This window comes from Sinohyriopsis cumingii, chromosome 3 (genome assembly GCF_028554795.1).
Source record: "Sinohyriopsis cumingii isolate HCF-2022 chromosome 3, ASM2855479v2, whole genome shotgun sequence".
In the NCBI taxonomy this organism is placed as follows: Eukaryota; Metazoa; Mollusca; class Bivalvia; order Unionida; family Unionidae; genus Sinohyriopsis; species Sinohyriopsis cumingii.
In genome coordinates, this window is record NC_142963.1 from 29398099 (window position 1) to 29411208 (window position 13110).

General features: G+C 35.1%; 1 protein-coding gene across 3 annotated transcripts in view; it reads right to left on the reverse strand.

The window, feature by feature from the left end:
• Window positions 1–4380: 4380 nt before the first annotated feature.
• The window catches only part of LOC149802610 (rho GTPase-activating protein 44-like), a 128398-nt gene continuing 119668 nt past the window's right edge, over window positions 4381–13110 (reverse strand). For all 3 annotated transcript variants that reach the window (XM_089951913.1, XM_089951912.1, XM_089951911.1), the window contains one exon: window positions 4381–9172. In XM_089951913.1, coding sequence (XP_089808039.1) covers window positions 9147–9172 — 26 coding nt within the window. In that variant the 3' untranslated portion in view covers window positions 4381–9146. The remainder of the gene's footprint in view (window positions 9173–13110) is intronic.

Sequence of the window (13110 nt, forward strand, 5' to 3'; positions counted from 1 at the left end):
ATGTATGTCTATAGCTGCCAATCGGACAACCTCGACTGTTTAATCAAGGATTGACCGAGAAGTTTTAAATGCATCGAAGTTTCTGCTAGATGGTTGGAATTAAAGTCACTTTCAGGTGGCTGACTGAAATTTTCCACGATTTCACAATTAACACACGAACTTTAGTATCCAAATTTCACTATTCTTATGGAGATATACTTCTTAATGGTATAAATCCAACTTATTCCAGAAGTTTCACTTCTGACACCATGTTATGTTTTGCTCAACAACACAAAACAATGGTTTAGTCTAATTACTTTAATGGCTAGATTACAACTGACCAAAACAGAGAAAACACGCGCGCACTAGTTTCTCACGCTAAGGCATAAGGCATATGGGGTTAGAACTGAGTGAGAGCCTGGAGCTGACCTTGGGTGACCTGTAACTGTCGGACCATTTGGAGAGCAGCAGGGAGGGTGAACCGACCTGCGTTTTTTTTTTTAGAAGAGATTTCTTTGAAAATAAAACTTCATACGAAAAAAAAAAATGAAAAATACAAGGTCAATAACGCAAAACCGAAGCCTCTAACTAAAACCTAGAGTTTATCTAATTGGGTTAGCTCATGTTGTTACTTCATTTTTGTCGTTCGTGTTTTCAAATTTGTACGTGTTTTTGGTTACCCGTCGGCCACTCTGGGCGCACCCTCACTGCTGCTGTTTAGATAAAGAATTTGAATTAAGAATTATTATAATGTCTCTTAATCCCAGAGGTGAATCAAGAAATGATTTCTAAATAATTTAGAGATGAAACAAAAGAAAATCATATAAATGAAATAATACGACGAGTCCAAAATTATTCTAAATAAGAGTTAGATAAAGCAAATCGACTTATAAAGATACTGATGAGAAATCTAAATATAATGAAAAACTAATGTCTTTTCTAACCAAAGATTTTATCAAGACCTATACGACATCGCGACCGAGGATCGTGTAAATTTATTGTTATCAATCCGTGTGGAGTAGCTTGTGCTTTTGAAAAGGAATTTTTGAACTTAATCATGTCTATATCCCCGGAACACCAAGTTTGATGAGTGTTTTGCAAAGTATATGTATCAATTCCATTATACACAACTAAAAGATTATAGTTATCTCTGATTACTTTAGGTATTTGTGTATATCGCTGAGTAACATAGATCACGTGTGTTTTTATGTCTGCGTCGAGACAATATTTTAGCTGGATTTGATGTTTGTCCAGCATCACATCATCGTATACTACTAAATTATTAATAAATCCACTGAGGTCTTCTACAGATGGGGCTTTATAAATATCGGTTATAAAATCAATAATATCGTTGCTATCCTCGTCCAACAATTCTGCGTTTTCATTAAAAACTGTAAGCACATCGTAGCATCTATGATCATGTACGGATGGTGCCACAAAATATATCTTATCCCACTTGTGCCATCTCATTATGAGATTAAGTAATAATTGCGTCTTACCAGACCCAGCTGGACCTATGATAATTGCTCTGATAGAATTTGGTTTTTATATTCATATGTATATTCCTTTTTTAGTAGGTTTAACCTCCTATAAATGTCTATTAATTTGTGTTTTGATATTAGATTTTCCAGTCCTTGTTTAAAAAGTTTGTCATTAGGTGTTAGTTCTGTCGTTCTATCAATGTTCTCTCCCACCCAATTAAAATCTCCCTCTAAAATCAAATTATCCATGGAGTAGCCATATTTATACCTGTAAATATTTTCTATAAACTGCTGTTTTTTATTTCTATTTGCTGGAAGGTACACATTTATTAAATTATATTTTTCTATACTTATATGTATCATCCTCCGTTTGAAAAAGTCCCCTTCATCATCTCTTTCCCAACTTATATCCCTTCTGTTTTTTTAAATTATAGTTGCTACCTCTCCCCGTATATAATCATCTACATAATTGTTTGTCAGTACTATAGCGTTTAGTTTGATTTCTATCATATCGTATAGTTCTTTGGTAAGATTATTGTGGGTTTCTTGTATGAAGATAATATTATATTCGGTTTCTTTTATTAGTTTGATGACCTTTTCCCAAGCTAATCCATTTATATTGACTGATACTATTCAGAAGTTTAATTCTTCCATTTTTCCTATCTTGCCAGGTTGCAGGATGGATATTTTCTGTTTCTCTATGTCGATTTCTATTTTTGTCATTTCCCACACAGGGACATCATTTCAACTTTTTTCGAGGTGGGTGTGCAAAACTTGATGTGGGTGGGTGGGCAAAACTTGACGGGCTTGTTAATTTTTGTATATAGGCTACAGCAATTTTACAGCACATGCAAATTTTTTTGTGGGGGGGGGCAAATGCTACTGCCCCACCCATGATGTCCCTGTCCCCACATCACTTCCATTTTCTTTGTCACTGTCCTGGTCAGTTTCACTGTCTGTCTCGTTTCCAAAGTTTCTCCCTCTATCAGGAGTTTATCCCCCTTCTTTTTTTCAAAGCCTATATGCTGGCGTTTTATCTGGCGTAATCCCTGTTTGGGAGACTTGATTCCCCTTTGCCTCAAACGGTGAACTTTCAAGTTCTTGCGAGGAACTTCAGACAGATAGTTATCTTTATTTTTTTGTTTCGAAGTTTTGGCACCGGTATAGACGCTAGGGGCTGAAAGCCTATTAGGTCTACTGGGGCCTTCTTCTGCTGGGTGTGTGTGTGTCTTTTTCCTCTTGATCTGGGGAACTTCCCTCTTCCCCCAGCAAGGGGCCCTGAGTGGCTGAGTGGTCTAAAGCGCTCTTCGTTACGGATCACTGCCATCTCACCTCTGTCTGTGTGGGTTTGAGTCTCGGATTCGGCTAATGTGGGCATGTGAGAAAGCTTGCCAGTAGCTTCTCATGGGTCGTTGGTTCATTCAGGTGTTTTCCCGGGTTCTTCCTTCACCATTAATACTGGCTCCCATGTATAGCCTATCATGTGCTGAAAAATGGCATTAAACCCTACAACAACAACAACTTCCCCCAGCAGATTAAGGAGATAGAATGGATTTTTCTCCAATAGATGTCCCTCATTACCATCATTTATTGTCTTTGTGCCTTTCCCATCTTGTTTGGACTGAGGAAGTTGTCCCATTCAAGATTTTTTTTATTGAGGTGTCATCTTTGTTCTCCATTATTGCCATCAGGTCAATACCGGGGACTTGGATGTTGTAGGTGCTATCTGTGGTGTGCTCTACACTGTGTTGGCTTCCCCCATGTTGGCAACACCTATGTTTGTTTCTTGTATTTCTTTGGGCACTTCCCCCTTTTGGTTTATGTTTCCATCATTTATGACATTTTGTGGTATGCCTTCTTGTTTACTATTCTCTATTAGTTTGTTTATTTCTTTCTTTAACCCATCACTTTCTTTTGTATTCAAGTTGGTGATTTTATTTGCAGCCTTGGCTGCATATGTTGCCACTACAGGTTGATTTTTGCAGTCATTTGGACCATGACCAACCTGTTTGCAATGGGGGCAGAGTCTGTCCATCTTGCATCCCCATTTTGTCTTGAGGAAAAAGTCCATAACATAGAAGTAGGTGTGTTTTTTTCCCACCCCTTCTTTGAGGACTGTAATAATCCTAACTCCTGACTTAACGTTCCTAAACTCCCATATTGTAGCCATTTTGCTAGCTCTTACTTGTGTTTTTAGTTTCTTTCACTGCTGTTTATTTCAAGAGGGAGCCCAGAGACAAATATGTCTATTACTCTGGCTTCACCCTCTCTTATTATTTGTGGGGCAATTGCCACTCTTGCCTTTAGCCCCTTTACCTCTAATTCCGGAGTGTCTAAAATTAGGGTTTACATGTTTTTGGGGTAGATGATAAATTTGTTTCTCGCCCTCATTTTGTAATCCGTCAATTCCATTTATGTAAATTCCTTGTGTTTTTAGTGCCATTAAAATCTCTGACTGTCTCTATCATTCTGGTATATCACCAAAGTCAATGATCTGGCATCCCAGGGGTGGGGTGGAAGGCTATAAGCCTTTGATATTCTCCATTCAGCTCTAACTTTGTACTGAAAAAAGCATTCAGCTTGGTTCCACTGGGTTGGACTACTTGTGCCATGTTGAGTTCCTTGTGTCAGAGTAGAGCTCACTACTAAGTTGAAAATAACTTTGATTAACAGTGTTCATGGATTATATTTAGTTCACTTGTTTACACTCTTGCATACAGCAATAAAGATTAAACATAAAAAAGAAAATGAAAGAAAAAGATAAAAGAAATTAAGAAGAAAATAAAAGAAAAAGGGAAAAGAGAGAATTGAAGAAAAAAATTTGAATATTAGGGACAGTGTGTGTTCAAACTTAATAGTCTGTTTTGTTTGTGCCATGGCAAAATGATAACACTTTCCTTCTTAAGAATGAGCATCAGAATGGCTGGTTTCTTCCTTTTTTTAATGAATAAAGACAAAAGATAAATGACTCCAGCATTAACAGACAACATAGCAATTATATGCTCAAAGCTTTTCTTTCCCCATTTACAGTTTCAGTACCTTGTTTCATTCACAAGCTGACATTTGTCAGCTATTTAGGTCAGCAATAACAGATCAACTGGGGCTCTTGTTAAACACTGGGCCTGTGCTGGGTTCCAAACTACTGCATACTCATATCTTTGTGGACAAAGTAAAAATTAGTTTTACCGCATAAACAAAAAAGACACCATTCTCATGGTAGCCATTTATTAATTTTGCAATCTAAATAACTAGATAATTAAAAGAAAAATATAAAAAATCAGTTCATTATAAGTAGATGAATAAAAAATTACATTGTATTCGTAAGTCTGCAATAGATCTTACATTTATACATGTACACATTACTAATAATATAATATAGTATGCATTTAGGTTATCTATTCAGCATTATGTAGGGAAAAATATAATAATTAATCTTTTTCCACTTTTAAGATTATTTCCTATGGCAGGGATGGGCAAAAGACACCCAACAGACCGGATCACTATTGATTTCTTAAAATCTTCATTAAAATTGACACTGACTATACCTGCAACTGGATTGTGTAATTGCAGAGCTGGGTCTTAAACTTGACAATTTTTGGAAAATTTGTATATCTGCCGATAAATAACTACTGGCCTTTAGGGCAACGCCGTTGTTGTTTTTGGCAGGGTACAAATTAAAATCTACGAAAAGTTTCAGAAGAATAAATTAAACCAACATATTTACAGTCCAATAAAATGGGCTTGGTTTTGGTTTGTTTTACATTGTACATCCATATAAGATTATTTAGGGACCCAATATTTAATTTTCAAGAGTGCTTGGGGTGTTTTGTGGGGAAAAAATGTGAGTCACTCAGTTACCGTGAACAAATATAATTCTTGTATTAATTTAAAGAAACTATTGTACACACTTTATTAGTTTACACATTTTTCATTATTTAGAGATAAAAAGTGAAAAATTTATCCTGTTTCAAAAGATTGCACTCCCCCCATGTCACCTCTAAACGTGTTTGGGCCTACATTCATAAAACTTAAAAGCTGACCACTACATGTTTGCCCCCCCCCACTCAATAATTCTATGGGCATTTCTGACCCAACCCTAGAAAACACAATAATTGGACCCCATGCCAAAGTAATTGGTATAAAATGTGTCTTGCCCCAGTAAGTGATTTGGGCAGATTTGATGGTAGGTAGGATTGAAATTTGCATTCATTTTGGTCACAGGCCAGTGTGAAAATAATAAAAACCCACTGAGCCACTGGTATTTGCACAATGGGTACCAGCCTGGTCTGACAATTATTAATTACCTTTGGGTCAGACTGCTCCGGTGGCCTAGTGGTTAAAGCGTCTGCCTCAGATGCTGGAATTCGCCGGTTCAAACCCCAGCTGAGTCATACCAAAGACTTATAAAAATGGTACTAATAGCTGCCTCGCTAGACGCCCAGCACTAAGAGGGAATTGTTAGGACTGGTCGGTCTGTTATCAGGATAGTGTTACTGGGTGGGACATCATGCTACATGTCTGTAGCATTATCATGTCCCAGTTCTAGACATCACTATTAACTTCCACGGAACATCCCTCAAATCCTTGTATTTTATGACCAACACTATATTTTTATTACAAAACCACAAGTATAAATATAAACAAATATGCACACATGCACAATACTGATTTGAAACTAAATGAAGACAATTTGTATGTGTACTAAAAGCTGGATGAAAATAGGACAAAAAGAAAGTGATATTATAGTAATATGAACTTCAGTTTCAGTTTCAATTAAAGTGAAAATAACATATTACATTAGTGATTCCAGGGCCCTGATTAATCTTCAGATAAGTCCCAAACTGATAAAACATGTGTCTTTAAGTAATGATTCACATATATAGAACAATTTGATTGCTCATCATTTTATTGGATTTTCACATGCAGTAATTCAGTTTTATGTGAAGTTGGATATAGATGTCAAGTCAGTTGGTTCACACAGGTACTCGCATGGGTTAAAGAACTTACATTCAGCTATCAATATAATACAAAATTACTATAATTAATACAAAACTACAATTAGTGCATCTAAAAAATAGCCATACCTTGAATCAGCATATAAAGATACTTTAAAATATGTTAGTACAATATAGCAAAATCAATTGCAGGTCCCATTGAATTGTTCATTTTATCAAGGCATTTATAATAATAAGGTGATCTAACCCTATGCCTTAAGGGTCCAGCATGTGTGTTTGATATACAGTAATAACATGGAACAACTGTATGTCCAGGTTACAATGAAGATTTAGGCTGGTTCAGTAGCAAAGTTGTAGCATTTAACAACTATGTATTAGTTACAACGAAGATTTAGGCTGGTTCAGTAGCAAAGTTGTAGCATTTAACAACTATGTATCAGTTACAATGAAGATTTAGGCTGGTTCAATAGCAAAGTTATAGCATTTAACAACTATGTATCAGTTACAATGAAGATTTAGGCTGCTTCAGTAGCAAAGTTGTAGCATTTACATGTATCAGTTACAATGAAGATTTAGGCTGGTTCAGTAGCAAAGTTGTAGCATCTAACAACTATGTATCAGTTACAATGAAGATTTAGGCTGGTTCATTAGTAAAGTTATAGCATTTAACAACTATGTATCAGTTACAATGAAGGTTTAGGCTGGTTCAGTAGCAAAGTTATAGCATGGAACATCTGTATATACATATTACAGTGAAGATTTAGGCATGATCAGTAGCAAAGTTATAGCATTTAACAACTATGTATCAGTTACAATGAAGATTTAGGCTGGTTCAGTAGCAAAGTTATAGCATGGAACAACTATATATACAAGTTACAGTGAAGATCATCAACAAAGTTATACCATAGAACAACTGTATATACATATTACAGTGAAGATTTAGGCATGATCAGTAGCAAAGTTACAGCATGGAACAACTATATATACAAGTTACAGTGAAGATCATCAACAAAGTTATACCATGGAACAACTGTATATACATATTACAATGAAGATTTAGGCAAGATCAGTAGCAAAGTTATAGCTTGGAACAACTGTATATACAAGTTACAGTGAAGATTTAGGCAGGATCAGCAACAAAGTTATTGCATGGAACAACTATATGTACACAGTACAAAAGACCTCACATGTTATTGCCCAAAAGTTTGAAATAAAATGTAAAATGTATATTATAGCATTAGCATATTCAATAGATATAAACATGCTTTACCTTGGTATATCTAAAATGTCAGGTTTTTATTTGACCATAAAACCATTAAAATGATCTAAAAACAAGAGCAACAATGTGATTATAAAATTTTGGTAAATACAATGAAAACTCTGTCAAAGTAACACTGTTGCAGTATACAGTTAATGTTCACATGTACAGTTAACTGATTTAGGCTCAGCCCTAGTGCAAGGTGAATGAGGCAACCACCTTGGGCCCTAAGCTTTCAGGAAATCAACTCAGCAATGCAATTTTTTTGCTTGGGACCCTGCGATCATCGCTTGCTGCCTTGGGTCCCACATGCTGCCTTTGGCCCCGCACATCCTAGGGCCTGGCCTGAACTGATTTGAAACATTGTTTGAAGAAAATGCTGAAAACTATCCAAACAATACTTACAATTTAAAGCAGATTTTAAAAAAAAGGAAATTTAATCATCTTCTTTTGTAATAGTGAAACATTGTCAGCTTGATCACATTCTGACCTGAAATTTTGAAATTGTATTGTTTCTGTTATTTGTTTCAAAACTCAAAAGTATTGAAAAATAATTAAAGTAATGATTGGAAAAAGTAGAGCATTTGGTATGTCTTGATACAAGTATAGCATCCTAGATCTTGTTACAAGCAGTAATACACTGGTCGATCAGAGAAATAGGTCTTGCCCTCACATCAGTGTGGTGTTTAAAGTGTGGAACTGACTACAGCTGTCCTATATGGTTTATATTAAAAAGCAATGGTCTAAACAGAAAAATCCCTCACATCAGTGTATTTAAGGTGTGAAACCCACTATGGCTGTCCAATATGGTTTATATTAAAAAGCAATGGTCTAAACAGAAAAATCCCTCACATCAGTGTATTTAAGGTTTGCAAACCACTATGGCTGTCCTATATGGTTTATGTTAAAATGGAATAGTCTAAGTAGAGAAAAAGCAAGAGTAATATGACATTAAAAATGCACAAAGACTGAGAATTTCATGGAAAAGTGAAGCCTCTAAAATGCTTAATTTCACAGTGGAGAGTGTGTTTCAAGTTCACCATCCTTACTTCTGAACTCATTCCAACACTAATTACTCTCTAGTCTAATCCAGCTTGCATCTGTTTCTATGAACAATTTCATGCAACACCACAAGAAGTGATTTCATAAAGGTCACTCATAAATTGAACCCAAATGATCCCTCTATTTTTAGAGGCAATGATTTGTTTTGAGTAAATGAGATAAGACTATACTTTGGTTCTGATAATGTCTTACAAACATCTGGTATCCAATTTTGAAGATTTTCAAAAATGTGATGACCAAGAAATGCCTCAAACAACAGGCCACATGACATATAGTGTAGCTTAAAAATGAAACTGCAGGTTAATTTTCATGTTGACACATCAAGTTAAACATGGATTGTTGTCTTCATGCTGACAATAACAGTGACATGCTCAAGGTGCAGACAGACAGTAAGATGGTGCTATCACACATTTACTTCATGCCAGTTTTGTTCACATCTGAAAGAAAACAATCAGACAAAATGTCAGACCAGTGAAGTATTCACTTTCTCAAAATTGGAACTACTGTTAAAATATGAGCTTACATACACATTTTCTTTACACAGAACCATTAATAATTGTTAGAGACGGAACAGATGTACCATACATCTTTGATGACAAGACAGGCCTTTAGGCACAGCATAAACCCATGCTCTCTTAAAATTTCTAACAAACTGTATGGTGGGTCAGAGTCATTCAAACATAAATCCACCTCAACTGTGAGTCCTCATTTGTATTTAATGGTAGAGGCATGCATTGATGAAAGAAATAAGTACCATTTCATTCAGTCAGTACTAAGCTGTTCCATTTTTTTGGTATCAATTAAAGAAAATATCCTGATTAATATTTTGGTTTCAGTTTAATTTATATGCCTCTCAACTCACACTTTGACTTTAGTGGTCTCTGTTTCTGTCTTTTCCATTGAAAGTTCCTCTTTGTCAGGGCTTTAACCAATACCATGGCTGCTCTTACCCACGATTTTCAGCCAAAAGCATCCAATATCAGCCAGGCAATGGAGACATATGCAGAAATTACAAAAATCATATAACTGTGTTTCTGTTGAAGACTTGTAGCAGAAAAGAAATGTTTTGCTATACAATGCAATACATTTGTTCTTATTCAGGTGACTGGTATACATGTTTGATTTATACAGCAAAGCCACATTGGGATAAAAATTGTGGCTTGTTTATGGAGGTACTGGTTTTGGAAAGGTTTGTTGCATTTCATTGTCTTTATTTTGAAAACCTTCAATATATCTATTACCCACATAACTGTCATATAATTTAAACAATGTAACCGAGTCATATGTGTGTATGTGTGTGTCTGTATGTGAGAAAATGTAGTTATTCAAATTTTTTGTTTATTAAGTAGTTATTCGTTGAATAAAACCCTGGCAAAGAGGCTTGCTCTTCTGGCAAAGAAAAGATTTATTCTTTGGATTTACCGGGACTCAAGGTTACAGATCAATATCTCTGGGACCTGTAGTTTTGTAAGTGGCTGATGCTAGATGTCTGGAAGCAGCATTTTCTATGGCCTTTTTCTAAATGTGATTATCTGTCATAGATTTTTACTAGTTCATCATAATGAGAAATCAGAATGAAGACTTTGCTTGTACAAATTTGTAGTCATTGCAGAGCAAGACCAATCAGTACAAGAGTTCCATAAATATATGGCAAAAGTAATAGTATGATAATGTAACCATCATTCGGATTTTCGGACACTGGCAAGGAAAAAATTTAAGTTCATACCAAGGCAGTATTCTTTGCAAGGCTCTGTGCAAATAGTTTTTCTCTTTTCTTACATCCTCAGACCAACTTCATAATTAATATATAAACCTTAGACACTGGAAATTTAATAAAATTTCTTGAAAAGACAAACGTAATGTGATTCATTGGTACTTGAGGAAATTGCTGGGGAACAGCATACAAAATGAATGAAGCAGCTCATTAGATACATGTCAGAAGTGTAAAATTTCTAACTACAATAGGCAATTAGTTGAGAAAAGCAAACAGGGCATGCATGGCACATACAAATTTAAAGCCAATACCAATTCTTTAGTTGTGACAAAAGCAGATAGTAACTAGGTATAAGCGAGTAACAGAAATCTGATAGACTTCTAAATTAAATGTTAACAGATGTTTGTTATTAATTACTAATGTGAAATTATGATGCTTTAAAAAAATTGTAAATGGAAATATTAACATCTGTAAATATGTACAAGGTGGATTTTAAATAAGCTTTTAAACATGCTGATAAAAGGGGGAGAATTTTAATCCTTAATATCAGTATAGAACTGGGATTATAATTTCTTCATGCCTTTACATAAAAGAAGATATTTACCATGTATACATACTAAGATTTTTGTTTTGTAACATAGGAACTCATTTATCACTACTTTGGGTGGACAGGCACATTTAACCTAAATTTCATTTCTAGTAGAATTTGTAGTCATTATGCTTGTCATGTAAGTTTTACCTAATGCATGCTGAAGATATAATAAATCACATAATTATATTGGTAATTTTTGTGACCCACAGAATCATACAGCATTACTCATTGAATACTCATTTTATGAATGCAGTTAAGTGATATTCCACTCATCTTATCATGTGATACTTCCAAAGATTGGCACATTGTATTATTAAATGTGTTGCATAAACTTTAATAAATGTAGTTAAATGATATCCCACTCATCTTATCATGTGATACCTCCAAAAGATTGGCACATTGTATTATTAAATGTGTTGCATAAACTTTGATGAATGTAGTTAAATGATATCCCACTCATCTTATCATGTGATACTTCCAAAAGATTGGCACATTGTATTATTAAATGTGTTGCATAAACTTTGATGAATGTAGTTAAATGATATCCCACTCATCTTATCATGTGATACTTCCAACGATTGGCACATTGTATTATTAAATGTGTTGCATAAACTTTGATGAATGTAGTTAAATGATATCCCACTCATCTTATCATGTGATACTTCCAACGATTGGCACATTGTATTATTAAATGTGTTGTGCATAAACTTTGATGAATGTAGTTTAAGGTTCCTATTTATGCCATAGCTTAAAAAACTTTGTATTACTCAGTGACACAGCCAGATAACTTTATGCAACCTTGCTTGATGACCTTGTCAGACGTTAAATCACAATGTGACATGCAGTATCAATGACACAACATTATGGAGTGTGTGTGTGTTTTAGATTTTTAACATAGCTTTAACAAATTTTAATCATATCATTATGATATCTCAGTGTGGCAGTTTATGATGATGTCTAGCACTGGGCATCATGCTGCAGACATGTAGCATTATGTCCCACTCAGTCACATTATCCATACCAGGCTGACCAGTCCTAACACTAACCTCTTAATGCTGAACACTAAGTGAGGCAATTTCAAGTACCATTTTTATAAGCATTTGGTATGACTCTGCCAGGGATTGAATCCATGATTTCCCACATCTAAGACTGATGCTCTAACCACTCGAGCCACCGGAGCAGTCCACAACATTTCGGCATTTATAAATTTGAACATTATGTGATAATAAAATAGAAGTATCGTATATACTTGGTTATAAGTCTGACTGCAAACTGCACTGACCGAGATATGCCATTGCATAAATGTGCCAGCAGATCTGGGTCTATGCAGTCTTATTAGGAGTAATCAGTAAAACAAACATTACAGACCATGATCTGACTGCACATTATATGAAATCACATAATGATCAATGTAGTTTGCAGTTGGACTTTTGACTTATAAGCTAGTATATGCAGTAATGCAAGTGGAAACTTACACCTTAAGAAGCTTTATATTTTAAATGGCAAGATGATTATCAGTGCTGCAGTCTTGTTCATCCATCATTTTTTGTTATTCATAATTGGAAATCAAACAGTCCATTTAACAGTTTAAACTTGGAAATATCTTTCATCCACAGTACAATGCTAATGACATGACTACCACTTCTCCAGACCATTCATCACAAGGACCAAGGGAATGCACCCTAATATATATCATTTATAATGGGTACCCGGGGTATCTGAGTGTTCTAAGGATCTTGTCTTTAAAGATCATGGCCATAACGCCACTGTCCATGTCAGGGATTAAGTCTTGGTCTGGTTAACATTGGGTGTATAAAAAAGCTTGCCAGCAGCTTCTCACAAGTTGGTGGTTCTTCCTGTGGGCTTCCCCAGTTCTTCCTCCACCAAACATACTGACTGCCATGTATAGCCTGAAATTGCTGAAAATGCAATTAAACCCACAGAAACCAAACCAAATCATTTATCCTATTAAAAAAAAATATCAGTTACCCAGACAACCAATTATCTGGATAAAATCCACATCTCATAATGGGTCCTGATAAAAAACTGGTGTGTTATTGTATAATTCT